This window comes from Symphalangus syndactylus, chromosome X (assembly GCF_028878055.3).
Source record: "Symphalangus syndactylus isolate Jambi chromosome X, NHGRI_mSymSyn1-v2.1_pri, whole genome shotgun sequence".
NCBI lineage: Eukaryota > Metazoa > Chordata > Mammalia > Primates > Hylobatidae > Symphalangus > Symphalangus syndactylus.
The window spans coordinates 109,849,229-109,865,520 of record NC_072447.2 but is presented as its reverse complement, the minus strand read 5'-3'; the positions used below and the strand labels follow the sequence as shown (position 1 = coordinate 109,865,520).

Below are 16,292 nucleotides of genomic sequence, written 5' to 3'. Positions count from 1 at the left end.
TAAGTCTCTTAGCTGAAATGAATTGGTAACTAAACATATCTACTCAGTTATTACCTTCCCTCTTAGCTAATTCTCTAAGAACCAGCAGGAAAAATAGGCAACTACTTTCTATATTTAGATATAATGTGGCTAGGCTTTAAAAATACTTATGACATAAATATAAAGCAGTGCACTAGGCTCTGTAGTGTCTCTAAGTTGACTTAACTTTTAGTTATAAATTATCTTTCCTCCCCTAAAATGCCCAGTATTTATATCTTGTAAAAAAAAAAAAAAAAAGTTAGCAATGTCAGAGAAAACGGCTGGCAGTTGCAGAACATTTCTTTAGTATTTCCCAAGGATTTTCCACTGGATTTACCTATAAACATTCAACTACTGGAAAATAAATCTCTAGACACCTATTTGTCTTATGGGGGAAAGGAATAGGTCCTGATATGTGCAGTTGAAAATCTCAGTGACAGCTTCCCTCTTTCTATTTATTTGTGTAATAAAGTCATGACAACTTGTGGTATGAGAATTGCATGAAAGCTCAGGCTAGAGTCTCATCCCAGCCTCTCAGCAAAGTTCAGTTAATAAGTTCCTTTCAAATTATCTTAACCTGTTTTCTAGAAAGGTAAAAATCCTGTGGCTTTAATTCTTGTCATGTAAGATCCTTAAACTTTCTGCTTCCCCTGTGATGTGGCCCTCCTTTGAAATGGTAACAATACCTGGCACCGCATAAGACTAGCAAACCACAGGGACTAGCTATTCTGTATGTGCGTACACACTCTCAGTTTCAATTAAGTTGCCAAGGTTCTGCTGAGAGGAATATGAACTCATAAGTAGTGCAATAAATAGGAATGAGAGGATGGTAGGAGGTTAAGAATACAAAGACCAAGTGAAAGAGAAGCAGGGGCAAGACTGAATCCTTTCACCGGTTTGGTAGCTTGACGTTAAGGAGATTCCTTTTCTTTTCGAGTTAGAAAGCTTATGTGTCTCGGAAAGAACAAGAGATGCGCTGGGCTCTGGGCAGCTATGTAGTTGCATTTGTGATGTCTCTTTTTCTATGAGGAACCTGAGACATAGAAAGGTAAACCACTTTCCCAAGCACTTTTTGGCTGTTTAGTGGTAGACTTGGGATTTGAATTCATGTTTCTGGACTTACATATTATTGCTATTTCCATAAACCCCTGGCATCTAAGAGATGTGTGTGCAAGTCACATATGTTTTATCCCAAAGGATTCAAGATGATTTAGAGATACTAACTGGATGATTAGCTAGCAGTTATTTTTTCTTACTAAAATACATAGTCAGATAATTCAAAGTCCCCAACTAGAAAAACGTTTTAAGAGTAGGTTTCCCACATAAATGTAAACTCCCCGAAAACAAATAAATGAAGATAAGATATATTTGGAAAGCGTTAGTGTGTTTGCCACTCTGAATTAACAGGAAGCTGAGCTTGTGAGAAACACATAAGTACATTATATCCATAAGGCCAAGTGAGTAATTTAAAACTCTCACACATCTTCCAGTAATATGATGCTACAGCATTTCCTGGCTTAGGGCCAGTTGATCACAGACTGGCCTGAATACCCTGCGTTTTCTCAAGAAGAGGCAGCTCAAGGATGCCAGAACTTCCTTTGTAATTTCATCCAATTCTAGAATCAAAATCCTTTTCTCTAAGGAAAGTGTGCCAGAGAGGGTTTGGGACAGGTCTTTAAAAAAGTTTTATTAGCATAAATGTTTGATGAAACCGAAATTAATAAAATAATCATATTTTCCATACCTTACCTTTCGTGACTTCCTAAGCTACAAAAGCATGATACTATTTGTTTTAGCTGGTCTTCTGGATATGCTTAGTCTCCTAACATGAATTATAGACATAACAGGAGCCTAGTACTTAATAGATGAGTCATGAGGTTGTTTAGTAATATCTTTCAAATATAACTAGAAAGTTTCTGAGTGTGATTGTGTTAGTAAAAGGGTTATTTTTAATGTGCCTGAGACATATTTACTAAGTCAAAAAATGCTAGAAATATTTGAGTCTCATGTATAGTAACTGCAGGAGAGAAAAGTAGGAAAAAAATATATCAATTCATTATATTGATAAGAGCAAAAATTCAACTTTTGGGCCCATACAATATTTTATCAGTAGATACAATATCTACTGAAAAAGAGATTATCTTTGGTTGGTTTTATTCTGGAGCCAGAGAATTGTTGGTATCAGAAAAACTGCTCTGAAGGTAAGTCAAAAAGCTGCACATAGAAAACATGTTCATATTCTTTCATGTGTTCAAGTATGGTACCAGATGTCTGAAGACCTTGAGGCTAAGTGGTCGGTTTGTTTTCTGCCTGCTATTGCTCTTACAAAAAAGCAGGGGTTGGGGGGGGGCGCGTGGGGCATTCTTCATTTGGTTCAAACACGATGGTAATGTTTGTTAGAATCATAATGGAGGAAAAGCAATTCAGTCCAGAATGTCATGATAGGCAAAATTTGCTGTAGATCGCATCACCTCCTTTTTTGTTGCTATTCAGCCAGAGGGCTCTATGCTCTGTAAATTTACGCAATTCCTCATGGACAGTCAATGCATTCCTATGACTGCAAAAGGGACCTTTTCTCCTATCTCCTACTCTCTGATATATGCTAGTGCTCATATATGATGACTGAATCTAAGTGAATATATTAAAAAATATAAATATGTTATCACTTTCAGGCAAGAACACTTTTAGTAGCAGTCTTCTAGAGATGACACAATGCAAAGGGATAAGTTAAAAGCTGAAAATGAAAGGAAAGACTACTTGGGTATTAATGAGAACTTTTAGTACTCACGCTGTATCTCCACCCAACCGATTTTTGATATTTATTCACTCTCACACGCCTTCCTATTTCAGGTAAAGGGGTCTGTAACCAAGAATAAAAGGTTATTAGATGTACTGGTACACTCTAAAAATGATTTATGCTTAAGTACTTTAAGCTACGTTAGCACTCAATGGAAGAGTAAGATAACATTATTCCTCTCTCAATTTTCTCCAATAGTTTTAATTTAAAAAACCAAATTCTTATGACATACAGAAATTTGGCAACAAATTCATGGTAGTAGACTTAACTGCTGTAATAATGGGAAAATTACAATTTGGTATTAGTAAAGTGCTTTTTCCTCCTTACAAAACCAGTTAATTGACACTAAACTTCCATGGGTTGAACATGATTTTTAAATATTTTAAAAGTCAGAGTATCTGAAATGCAGGTTAAGTGTATGTCAAGGTCTCTTACGTTAAAACAAGAAAATAAGTATTTTAGAGAGTCTCACTCAAAAAGTAGAAGTTTGATTATTTCGAAGCCATGGATTGTAGGGCAAAATAAATGTACAAAACCTCAAAATCCCTCGAAATTCACATTGGTTTGCAACTTTTGACATTTACTGGCAAAACAAAAAGCACACAACTTTTTTTTTTAATTCAGCTATCATTTCTTTTTTTATTATTATACTTTAAGTTCTGGGATACATGTGCAGAATGTGCAGATTTGTTACATAGGTATACATGTGCCATGGAAGCACACAACTCTTTAAACAGTTTCAGCAATTCACTTCTTGCACAAATTGAAAAAAGCACAGTTTATGGCCTTGACAACAGTTCAGTGAATGTGTATAGCTTTTCAAACATAAATTTCCCTTTAGGGCATAGTGAAGTAAATTTTCTTTGACCTTTTCTATGTTTATGATAATATTATCTTGAGAAAGTGTGGCACTCATTTTAAAGAAAAAGAACAGAAATCAGTGCTAGCAAATTCTATGCCAATATGTTATGAACCGTGACACAACTTTATGAATGTTACCAGGAATAGTGCCAATTGAACTGTCTCTTCTGCCTATCTGTCAGAAAATACATGAAAAATGTGCATTTCTGATAAGTCTCTTCCTTCTACCTGTCACTGAGAATCTAATGGCCTCAATTATCAGAGGAAATCACTGGAGAGGGAAAATAACATGATGGAACACAGCAGGATTAACCCAATATTAGAAGCAATCTCTTCTTTGCTATCCCTGGAAACAAATAATCAACTAGAAATAGAGAGGAGTACAGGTATATTCCTCAGTGTTATAGAATACCAAAATATGTGGAACTTCTGCTGTGAAAGCAGCATTGTTTTATGTGGATATATAATAAAGCCAATAGATATAATACACTAATGAATAAAAGTAATATTAAATGATAACTATAATAAATACAGATCAAAGTAATAATTATTATGTAAAATAATGATTTAAAAACAAATACAATATTTTCTGAGTTGTGTATCCCAGGAACACAGTCCACTAAGGGAAGAGAATACAGGCAATTTATAATATTACCTTACGAGCGTTCATCACTTTAACAGCTGTAAACGCACCAGTCTTCTCATGAAGTCCCTGAAATACAGGATAGTGATAAATATCAAATGCTGGCTAGGTAATCCAGCTATCAAGAAGCAATCAAAGTAGAAAATATTAAAATTAGTGTCGAATACATTGTACGTTATGAAATATAAAATATATACAAATGAAATATACAGTATTATATAGAAAACAGAAATATTAAATTATCAACATTTTAAAGAAATCACCATCCCACTCAAAACACTCAACGAAGGTTATGGAACAGTTTGGCTGTTTATGTCTGTAGTAACTAGTGGACATAAATGCCTACTTAAAGTTATTGCTTACTTAGTGTCTTTAATCTAGGTTTGCATGGCACCAAAGCATTTAATCTAAATGGAAACTTTCATTTAATCTAAGTGAAAATTTTCTATTGAAGATGGCAAAAAAGGAGTTGTTCTACTAAACATTTTTTCAATTGATTATGTGATACTATGCAGACATCTTTCCACTGGACTCTTCTTCAAACACAAAATATTTATCATGTTAGCAAAAATATTAGCCATACATTATCTCCATAATGATCACTAGTGTGAATGATGCATAATTAATTCAACAGCCTCTAAACTGTTTAATATGCCCTGAATCCTATGAACCAAAAATATTTATAAAAGGAATAAGTTCTAGAAAATTCTCTCTTATTGAAAAGATGATGAGTTATAAGAGCTTAGATCTTACCCTAAATGCAAGTATAAGCTACAGATTTGTAATTTTTAAAGGTGAACACATAGGTTTGGAATCAGATCTCCTATTTTGTGGCTGCTACCTTCTAGACGTATTCCAAACTGTAGTCATAGAAAAAATCAGTATAACATTACTATGAGTAATAAATAGAATGCCTTATCTGATATTTCTCAGCAGAAAGTTTGATTTGGGGGCTGTACTGGGTTGAACAGTGTCCCCTCAAAAATTGAGGTTCACCTGGAACCTCAAAATGTGACCTTATTTGGAAACAGAGTCTTTGCAGATGTAATCAAACTACGATGAGGTCATATGGATTTGTTTGGTCAATGTCCGGTTTCTTTATAAGAGGAAAGGAAGGGAGATTTGAACACAGAGACACACGGATACAGAAAGGGGTGATAGTCATGTAAAAGATAAGAAGAAATTGCAGTGATACAACTACAAGCCAAGAAATGTCAAGGATTGTTGATAACACCAGAAGCCACGAAGAGACAAGGAACAGTTTCCTCACTAGAGACTTCAGAGAGAGAATGGCCCAACAGACACCTCAACTCAGAATTCTTATGTCCAAAATTTTGAGGGAATACATTTTGTTTGTTTTAAGCCATCCAGTTTGTAGCAATTTTTTACAGCTGACCTAAGAAACTAGTACACAAGGCAGGAAAGACGGAAACTGAGCAAGGTAATGTGCTTGACTTGGGATAGGGTTCAGAGACTAGTAATCAAGGTACAAGGAAATGTCCAGAATTGGGTGAGCAGTTTAGGGTGGAGCATGCCAGCCACAGAAGACTAGAATTTTTAAAGGAAAGGAAAAAGTTACAGGTTATTGATTGATCAGGGAAGAGTAGGAACCCAAGATCAAGACCTGTCTGTTTAACCTAAAGTCTTGGGAAACAAATGCAAAGGCAAAATCAGATTTACATGAGAAGTGGAAATGAGGCAGAGTTTGTAAGGATCAATCCATGAAGTAATACTATCAGGTTCTAGAAACAATCTTCTCTTTTATCAGACAGAAAGCATTATTTAGCCTCTTTTAAATTTTTCAAAAGAACATGAGCTTGTGCTATCTTCTGTCACTTGTCTTAATTGGGGCAGCCTGTTTGTATGGAGTCAGATTACTTTTGCTGGACAGTTATAATAAAACAGTTTTAAACTGTTCTTTTTTGTAGGATTGTAATGACACCTGAACTTAACCGAGTTTATAAAAATTACTGAGTATGTTGGATACCCTTCAGATTTATTTACACCTCTGGGAGGAATTATATATTAATATTTTTATTTATTCAGTCCTTATAACTTAGGAAGCATTGTTTTCATAATTATTCACATAAACACTTGCTAGTAAAATTTTTTCCACATCTGTATGCACAAATACAACATGTTGGAAACTGATTTGCACGCATCCCTTTAAAAAGTTACAATGCTTCCTTCCTTGATTCTAAGAGATTATTTATGAGCCACTATTATTTTGTGCAATACAAAATATTTATCAGGTTATCAAAAATATTAGCCATACATTATTTGATTTAACTGATGATCAGTAAAATATAAAATTTTGGAAGTCTAAAATCAATAGATTATGACACATTAGTGAGACAACTGAATGTCATTAAAAGATTCCAACCATGGCCATAAAACAGAAAAAAAAACAGCTTGGTTCCACCCTCATTATCTGTGATTTATTCACACTTGAAAATTGAAGTTATTTCGTCAGACAATGTATCCTAATATTGGGTTTGAAAAATATGCTCACTGAACCTACAGAGGAATAAAACTCCAGGTCTTGGAACCATGTACTGAGTTAATATGCCAAATCATTCTACAAGCCTCCATAGAAGTCTGGCATAAACAGACAATATATCACAGAAATTTGCTACTGTTAAGATAGCATTCAGAGAGTTCCCCCTATACCTTGACTCCTCAAAAATTTTATTTTGAAATAATTTTGGACTTATAGAGTAGTTTCAAAGATAGCACAGGGGGTTCCTGTATATCCTTTCCCAGTTTCTTCTAATGTTAACATCTTACATGGCCATGCTACAATTGTCAAAATGAAGAAATTAATATTGTATAGTACTCTTAACTAAATTTTAAAATTTATTCTGACTTCCCAGTTTTCTCACTAATGTCCTTTTTCTAGGACCAAACCTGGATCCTACATTCTATTTAGCTATCATGTCTTCTTAAACTTCTGCAGTCTGTGACAAGTCCTCAGTCTTTCCTGTTTTTCCTAACTGTGACACTTTTAAAGCGTACTGGTCAAGTATTTTGTAGAATATCCCTCAACTTGGGTTTGGCTGATGTTTTCTTATGATTAGATTGAGGTTATGTGAATTTTTGGGAAGAATATCACAGAAGTGAAATGCCCTTTTCATCACATCATATCAGGGGTACATGATATCTCCATGCTGATCAATGGTGATATTAACCTGGAGCACTTGGTTAAGGTAACAACCTGCCAGGTTTCTCCACTATAAAGTTGTTATTTTTCCCTTTCATACTCTATTCACCAGAAGTGACTGATTAAGTGACTGATGTTGGTTTTGAAGAAGTATAACACTATTCTCCGGAACCTATCTAGAGAACCTAGAAGCCACCTTGAGATAAGCTAATTGTTCAGTGGTGCCATCTTGTGGTTCATTGATTATACAGAAGCTGTTTTGCGATCTTAGCTGAAGGACTTGTCATAAATGAGATGCTGAACTAGGACCTATGAATCCAGTTTTTAGGATGTGCCCTTTTTCAGTTAGAATGTGAGTTTTACGGCAAATTACGTTAAAACAACATTTGTGTTAAATACACAAAAGAACACTAAAAAAGGAATTTAGTTTTAGAACGCTAAGGAAGAAATTTAGTTTTAGATTCTACATTGAGTGTTAAATAATCTCACAATTGCCTTTAACCATAGTGAATATTATTCAGGAAAATCACAAGGACAGTAGTAAATTATAAATGTGGATTTTTTGGGCTGTTTTTCCTATCAGGAATATCTGGAGTATCATACAGGAGCCACTAGCTCTACAAGATTAATAATGCTTCATTAACTAGAGTTTGAGTACAAAGAATGATCTTTACATTTTTAATTGATAAATAAAAATTGTATATATTTATGGTTTATAACAAGATGGTTTGATATATGAATACATTGTGGAATGGCTAAATTGAGCTAATTAACATATGCATTACACCGCATGCTTATTATTTTTCTGTGGTGAAAACACTTAAAATTTACTCTTTTAGTAAATATATTTATAACAATATATTGTTATTAACTATAATCACCATGATGTGCAATAGATCTCTTGAACTTATTCTTCTGTCTAACTGAAATTTTGTGTCTTTTGACCAATATCTCCCCAATCCCCTGTCCCCTACCGCTACCAAACTCTGGTAACCACTATTATACTCTCTGCTTCTATGAGTTCTATAAGTGAGATCATCCATTATTTGTCTTTCTATGTCTGTCTTATTTTACTTAACATAATGTCTTCCAGGTTCTTCCATGTTGTCACAAATGACAGCATTTCTTTCTTTTTAAATAATTTTAAAGCATCACAGAACTAGGAGAAAAAAATTCTCTTAGCTCTCATTCTTATCGTGAAAGCAACTGCTGCTTAAATACTTTGTATAAGTTCATAGGCTCTTTCATATTTGAAGAACAGAAGACAATAGGTAGTAACAATGCTTTGTAGTCATTCCTGACTCTAGATTCAAGTCTATTGGCATTTGGAATCAAGAAGTCTATCATCTTCACTTAAGAAAACCCTTTGTCTTGTCAAACTCATTCCACGCATTCAAGTTTAGTTATTATTAATAATAATAATAATAAATAATAGTTTAGTTATTGATTTGGGGGGCAATAGGTCAACTATTCAAAATACTTCCTGGGTACTCCACAACCTACAACAAGGTATAAAAATTATTTATTAAGTCCTGTCCTCCATGTTATTAAGATAATGAAACTCAATATTAGTTAAGAGAAGGACACATTAATTTGTCACTAACATTTAAGCATGAGTTAGACTATCAGATGAGGTAACTAAAACAGTGGCAATGAACAGTTAAGTACTGATGGAATGAGAAGGTGGAGTAAGGAAAAGGCTGGAGTCTGAGGAGTTCCAAAAGGGGTTGTTCTTCAGCCATATTGAAAGAAGCAGGTTTCTGGAATGGAGAGCAGGGAAACCATGAGTGAGCAGGGAATTTCAAAAAGTGAAGGAAGTTTTAAAAAGGGGAAGAGGATGGCGAGTTGGAAAGATAAACTGTTCTATTCACAGTTTATTGGAGAAATTTATAGTTTGTAAGATGTATACACCTGAAACAATTAGAGAATAGAACCAAATGCAAAGGCTAGTTATTAACATAAATTATTGGATCTCAAATACAGTATATTTAAACAGTTCTAGAGAAAAAATATATGCTACCATGTGAAGGACTTAAATAAAGTCCTAAAAAACTTCCCTGATTAATTTATGCTGACACAACTAAATCTGTTTTCTGGGGTTGCATTCCAAAATACAGTAATTAAGATAAACGTATATTCTTTTTGAAGTATCATTTCAAACTATCCAGGGAGAATACATATCCCTTAATGTGTTGATTTCAATTTGGCAAAGATTTGTGTTCTTAATTAATTAACTTAGATAATCAAATAAGCAGCATCATTTAGTCCACTTCCCCTGGGAAAAACGTAGTTTATTACGGTGCTGTTGTTCTTCATGGCTCTAAAATTAATATTAGCATTTTAAATCTGTCCTGTGAAAAGAAAATGTTGCATGTCCCTGAATTTAAGATACTGCTCACATACAGGGCATTGTTAAGAGGTATATGTGCCGGCTTTTAACAAAAACCAATGCAGGAAAATCTTGTTAAACATAACAAAGCAAATAAAGGAACAGTTATGAAACATTTCTACTTTACAAAATGACTTGCACTAGCATTCATGCAACATCAAATTCCCCAAATTTATTTGTATCTCAAAAGTAATGAAGCAAGGTCAATTTTTACACTGGGGACCCAGAATCAAATACAGGTTACCCAATAATTGTAAAGAAGAGTTATGAATTGCCAGTGTCCTAGTCACCTGAGACTTAAATTTGCTGACTTCTAACTGATCAACGTCTACCATAGTCCTTAGCCCCTACTTCCTTTGGGCACACAGCATTTGAAGATTTCCAGTTTTGTTTTATAGGTCTGTCCTCTGCCTTTGGGCATGCTCGGATAGAGGTAAGTGGTTCTTCCAGTTACTCACTATGATTTCTGTAAGCAGATCTAGGAGATAGATGTAGGAGTGTGGGGAGAGATGAGAGAGAAGGGTAGGGGTAGAGCAGAGACCAGGTGATGGCCCTAGGTGGAGCTTAGTCTTCTCAAATCTGGACCATACTGACAGTATTGAGTAAGGTATGTGGGCAAATTTATTAAATACAGAAAATTTCAGAAAAAAAACCAATAGGGCATTAAAGCCTAGTTATCAAGCACATCACTATATCAAGGATTTAGTCACTCTATCAATAAAATCAGGTGAAACATAAAAGTCCTTAAAGTCTAGTAATATATTTATTTTATCTTGGTATCTCTAGTGCCTAGCATCATAGCTGGTACATAAGGCCCTTTTAATGAGTACTAGTTTAGTGAATTATGAATAGGGTAACTGGGAAGACTTCACAGAAGAGGTAAAATGTCAAATGGACCCTGAAGATGGCATAGCATTTGAACAGATTCAGAAGCAGAGGTTGGGCCCAGTGGATGGGACATTATGAACAAAGGCTATGAGGTAATGCTGAGCAGGAAGGCACAGACACTAAAGAAGGGAAGAAAGGAAAAAAGGGGGAAATGTCATAGAGAGAAGACAGATAAAAAGGAGAGAATGCAAGAGTGCACCTGTTTTTGTCATGCCAGAAATTTCAGTGTAAATTTTTTTTAAATAAAATCTTGTTTAATAGAAGACAGAAGTCATCACTGAGATGAGCCATTAGTAGTTTAGCACTTTATGACTGGGTTTTGTTATTTAATGGTCTGATGCAAAGCCCAGGGTTGTTAAGGCACTGAAAAACCAGCATTGAATTGCAGTAATGATCAATTTCTTGGGGATTACACATTTTAAACCATAACAAATGATTTAAAATAGCAGTTGTGACAGCTGTGTTGGGAAAATCCACCATTCTGCAGCAGTTAATTACCATGTTTTTCTCTGGAAAGAATACAGGACAGTCCTTGATGGCCTTGTAATCTTGATTAGGCTAATTTTTAAAAAAATCATGCAGTTAAAGAAACTGTTGTAGGAAGACTGCTGACCCTTCAGCAGTTCCTACGTAGTCCTTCCCATTATTTGCTTTGCTTTCTGTTGGCAAATCAAAACCACATAATCCCCCAGGGTATTCTTTCGTTCTTTTCAATCGGTTTTGTGGTGGCAGAAGGCCATGAGGCACTTACTACACTCATGTCCATTCTGTAACCTCGTTTTTCATTCATAGAATTTTGTCCTTCTAGTCATTTGCTTGGGTGCCAGCTTTCTCATAGCAAACAAACTAAGTGACCCTTCGAGGCCACCGAGAGTGCGACTGTAAACAGTATCTGGGAGTACTTGGTGCTGTGCCAGGGAGGGACAAGACAACATGGCTGACAAGATGGTTTTTTTCAGCATCAGGTCCATGCAGAAAAACAAAGACATGTGTCTAGAAAGGACTTTGAGAGGCTAACAAGTCTTTATCAATGTCTCTAAGCAAGGCCTTTCCTTCACCAGTGCTTGAGATGGGAAGTAATGGTGATTTGGTTCTTATTTGAAAGTTTTCATTTTGTTTCTTCATTCTTAGTCTTCATCACCGCTGTCAAGCTCAACAAGCCCAAAGGGACAGATGGGATCAGAACATTCAGGGTTTGGAGGTGTGGCTGAGATTGGAGTGGATCTACCACAGACTGGTAGTAGTGGTGGGAGGATAGGTTTAGGGACATATAAGGGAACATGGCAATTACTCTCCATCTCACATCTTATCCATTAGGAAGATTTACTTATTACTATAATAACAATTGCCCAAAGAGGAGATGTAGCCTATTTTTGAGATCCTCAAAGTTATTTTACAGACATCAACTTTAGATTTGTTTTAAGAAGGTTTAAGCAACTCAATGATGTTTAGATGTTTGACAGGCCCTATTTGGTAATTGACAAGATTATTAAGCTTCACACTTATTAACTCCCACAAAGCCTTGTATATACTGCTAGGCCACAGGCTGTACTCATTACATTAGATTGAGGGACAGTCATTTAGCTGCCAAAGGACACTGAAGAGAGTCTGTTATTTGATACCTGTATAAGTATCCTATCATTACAAAGTTTTGATACACCTAAGTGTATCAAATTTGGGAAATTCTTCTTAGGTGTGATTTTTTCCTTTTGGAGAAAACTCAGAACAGGCGGGAGTAGATATTTCTGACTTTCAGCAGATGGATCCTGGAGTTGAATAAATACTATTTTAACCTTGACACTTTAAGATCAACAAAGGCTTCTATAATCAAGCTGCCACAACTTTCAGGTAAAACATTGCATGTTAATGGGGGAGGAAGAACAGGATCGACTCTTCCTTCAAGAATAGTAACAAAGAGATTATTACTAGACTTTATAAATATTGCTTATGACACTGCTGTCACTTTTAAACCTCTATGGAGAAATGTCCTGTCTTCACATATATCACCAGGGTAAATCTGCATTCAAGTTGTTTTAGCAACATAAATAAAACTTACATGATCAGTTGGCACTTTATATTCCTGAGCCATCTTAAGTTCCTTTTGCCACCGAATCTATTTGCCTATCTATCTCGCATACTAGATTGGCAGCTCCCTAAGGGTAACTTTCCTCTCTAAATTTAGGGTCTAGCATAGTACCTGGCACATCATAGGCACTCAGCAAATATGTGCTGAACTGAACTGACCAAGTCAATTGCAACATGGAGCACTAAACAAGGAAGGAGTTGCAAAGGCAGAGGTGTGTGTGTGTGTGTGTGTGTGTATGTATGTGTGTGTGTATGTATGTGTGTGTCTATGTATGTGTGTGTGTTGGTGGGGTGTACAAAGATAATTTATATACCAAACAATACGGGAGAAGAGTTAGAGGGAGCCCAAAGCCCAGTGGGCTCCATGATACGCTGGAATTCCCTGACAAAGGCTGTGAAAGTACTGTGGCTAAGTACTCCAGGAACTCAAGGGCCATTCTTTGTCCATAAGTAAATGGTATTTTCATTGACCCTAGGTTGCGCTGTGATGCTACCCAAAATTTTTCACAACTCTATTCAGTCAGAGGGCCTCAATGAAGAAGCTAGTCAAGGTCAGAGGGCATAAGCTCACAAAATAATCGAAGTGCCAAGGCTCTTGCCAAATTGACAAAAGTTTGTCAGGTAACATTACTTCATGTTCATCCATGCTTCCCTTAACCTGTGGCTACTACTCTGAAATCTTCACTAAATACTTGCAGTTGATACCTTCTGTAGTTATATCAACTATGGGGACGTGATAGTGAGAGCTCTAAGTTCTTTACTTCTACATTTATTTTTTCTTAACATACCCCTAAGTTACCCAAACCTTTGCTACATGTAGTCAAAAGATTTGTATGGAAACAGATTTTTGTAGCTATAAAGCTACAGAATCACCAGAATAATCCAACAGAATAATGTTTTTCCTCTTCCAGAAATCTGGGACAGTCATGGTCATGCTTATTAGAACTGTGAAAGGAATTGGAAGACAGCCTTCGTGGTTTCAGTGGCTTCGTAGCTTTGAAAGTGCCCTGTAATTTGAGGCAGTTATGTGTGCTTATACAGCAGCTTCGACTGAGTTTTATTGCCCTTGTTATTACTCCTGCAGGGAAACAATAGGTCAAAATACATAGTAACATCATTTGCAAATAGAGCTGCTCTCTATTACGCTATAGCACTCAAATGATGAATTGTACAAAATAGACAATAAAGTTCTGTGTTCTTGGCTGTGGGATACATACAACATTTGCAGGAAATAAATGAATAGCTACTAGTAGGCAACTAAGGAAAGACTGCAATATACTGCTATGTGGCAAGCCAGATCTACAGGGGACAAAAGTGCAAAGCCATTGAAGCTTGCTGTTACAAATGGGTGACACCATAAAACCTTCAATGCTGGTCACTAATTCAAATTTAAAGTCACAGGCTATAACTGCACATGCTGAGGAAACTACATAGGAACTCCATGAGACTAGGGCCCACACTATTTCAAATCCTCTGATAACACTTCCAAGCAGCATTGTTCATCAAAGTATATGGAAAGCATGATCAAGTGAGTGATGACTAGTTCTCCATGTAAGAAGCTTCTCCACAATGACATTACCTTTTTTTCCCTCCGAATGACAATACACTACAAAGATAAAAAGGAACTCAGCTACTAGAATGACTTACATATTCAGGATTTTTTTTTTTCTTTCAGTTACTATTTTCTCCCACTATGGTAGATTGTATACCTTTTTCCTTTAAGGTTTGTCTGGGCTTAACCATGGGGCAGTGGGTGAGGGTATGGCAAGAGCAACAAAACCCTCTGTAAGCAAACAGGTTTCAGCATACAGCAGATAGTGCTTTATTGCCATGTCACAATGTTTTAACACAGATTGCTTTCTTTATGTAATGCATGAATCAGTTAACACTCATGCAAAATGCATTCCATCTGCTCAGACAGATGTAAGCTGCAGTGTTTCCAATTCTATCAAACAGCAAAACTAGTTGAAAGAAAAGCATTGAGACAGATGGGTGATGAGTGAGAAGAGGGGTTCAACCAAAAGAAGCAACTTTGTCTTAAAATCTACCCAGTCAAAATGGAATTCTCAACTTTTCCAGGTGTGTCCACAGAGGTACAAACACAACAGCCCTTAATATAAAGATAAGTTGAAGAGGGTGTTGATGCATTTTTTAAAAAGCCTTTATAAACTGAATTGTCTCTGCAAACCATAGCAGTAACTAGTAGTACTCAAAGGCACTTTAGAAGCACTGAAGTTAACTGGGATGGCTGCTAAGAATAAGGGAAATGCCAAGGAGGAAGGAAAATAGAAAAGGAAGGAGTAGAAGAGAAAATGAGAGAAGCAGCAGGGAGTAGAAAAAGACTGGAGAAAGACGATGATGAGGAAAAAAGCATAGTTTCCATTTAAGATAGTACAAGAAATACCAACAACAGCCATTAGGCTCTAGTCAATGCTTTTAAACATAGACATGAGAGAGCAAAAGGACGTCTTCTATCAATATCAATTTACCTCTAACTTCCGGGCCTGCCACCCTCAAAAGGTATGAGTCCTCATTGTAGCCCCTAAGTTGACTGAAAACTACTTTTACATGTAGACTGTTGCCTTGAATTGACCTTTATGGGTAAACTCCATGCCTCACACATTCCCTTCCTCAACATTCCACCCTGCTGTCCCATTCCTTCAGCATCTGGCTTTGGCCTTTGCAAAGCCAAAGCACTAGCTAATCTTCCCTTACTAATGTATTGCAAAGATCTTATCCAGTGACCTCTTTTCTCATCATGGTACAACATGTGCATTTTAACTGGTGCTGTGTGTGTGTGTGTGTGTGTGTGTGTGTGTTTTAATTACGAACTTGAGTTTTTAAATTTAATGCTTTTTTTGAGAGTGTTTTTTAACTCTAAGGAATTACCAAGGCAGTCGGAATTTCAGAACATTTTGGCTACTATAATGCTGGATTTGCCTATGACATGCTGTTTACCTCAAGCCTGCAGAAATGAAATCTGAAGAGTGTGAAATCAACTGAAAGTCTCAGATTTAAACCCCTCAATATATCCCTTACAGTTGTTTGGCAAACAGAGTGGTGGGGGGGCGGGGGAAGTGGATGGGGGGAAAGTATGGTGGATATAGCCACTCAAAGAATGCCAAGCTGAAAAATGCAGCATGATAAAAGTAGAATGGTACCATTGCACAGAATAATAGAATCTAACTACAGGAAGATTTGAGTTAAGGCTACCCAAACATAAAAGTCACTGAGGTAGGCAAGTGAAATCTAGCAAGGCAATATGGAAGACTAAGGCAATCATCTAGATAAAACTACACATTTATATCAATTATCTGGTTGTTTCAATAAATGTGTGTATATGTGTATGCATGCATGTAGGAGGAGTACGTGGAGGGAGCAGTCTGTATGTGTAGCAATGACAATTCCCAGATTTGGAGGAAAGGAAGGAAAGTGATCTAAAGGATCGTGG

At 36.1% G+C, this 16,292-nt stretch overlaps 1 protein-coding gene across 1 annotated transcript in view; it reads right to left on the bottom strand.

Moving 5' to 3' along the window:
• NRK (Nik related kinase) overlaps window positions 1–16,292 on the bottom strand; it is a 135,644-nt gene that overhangs the window by 73,026 nt on the left and 46,326 nt on the right. The window contains exons 3-4 of the mRNA XM_055267555.2: window positions 4,332–4,388; window positions 2,807–2,878 (exon numbers count right to left, since the gene is read on the bottom strand). Coding sequence (XP_055123530.1) covers window positions 2,807–2,878; window positions 4,332–4,388 — 129 coding nt within the window. The remainder of the gene's footprint in view (window positions 1–2,806; window positions 2,879–4,331; window positions 4,389–16,292) is intronic.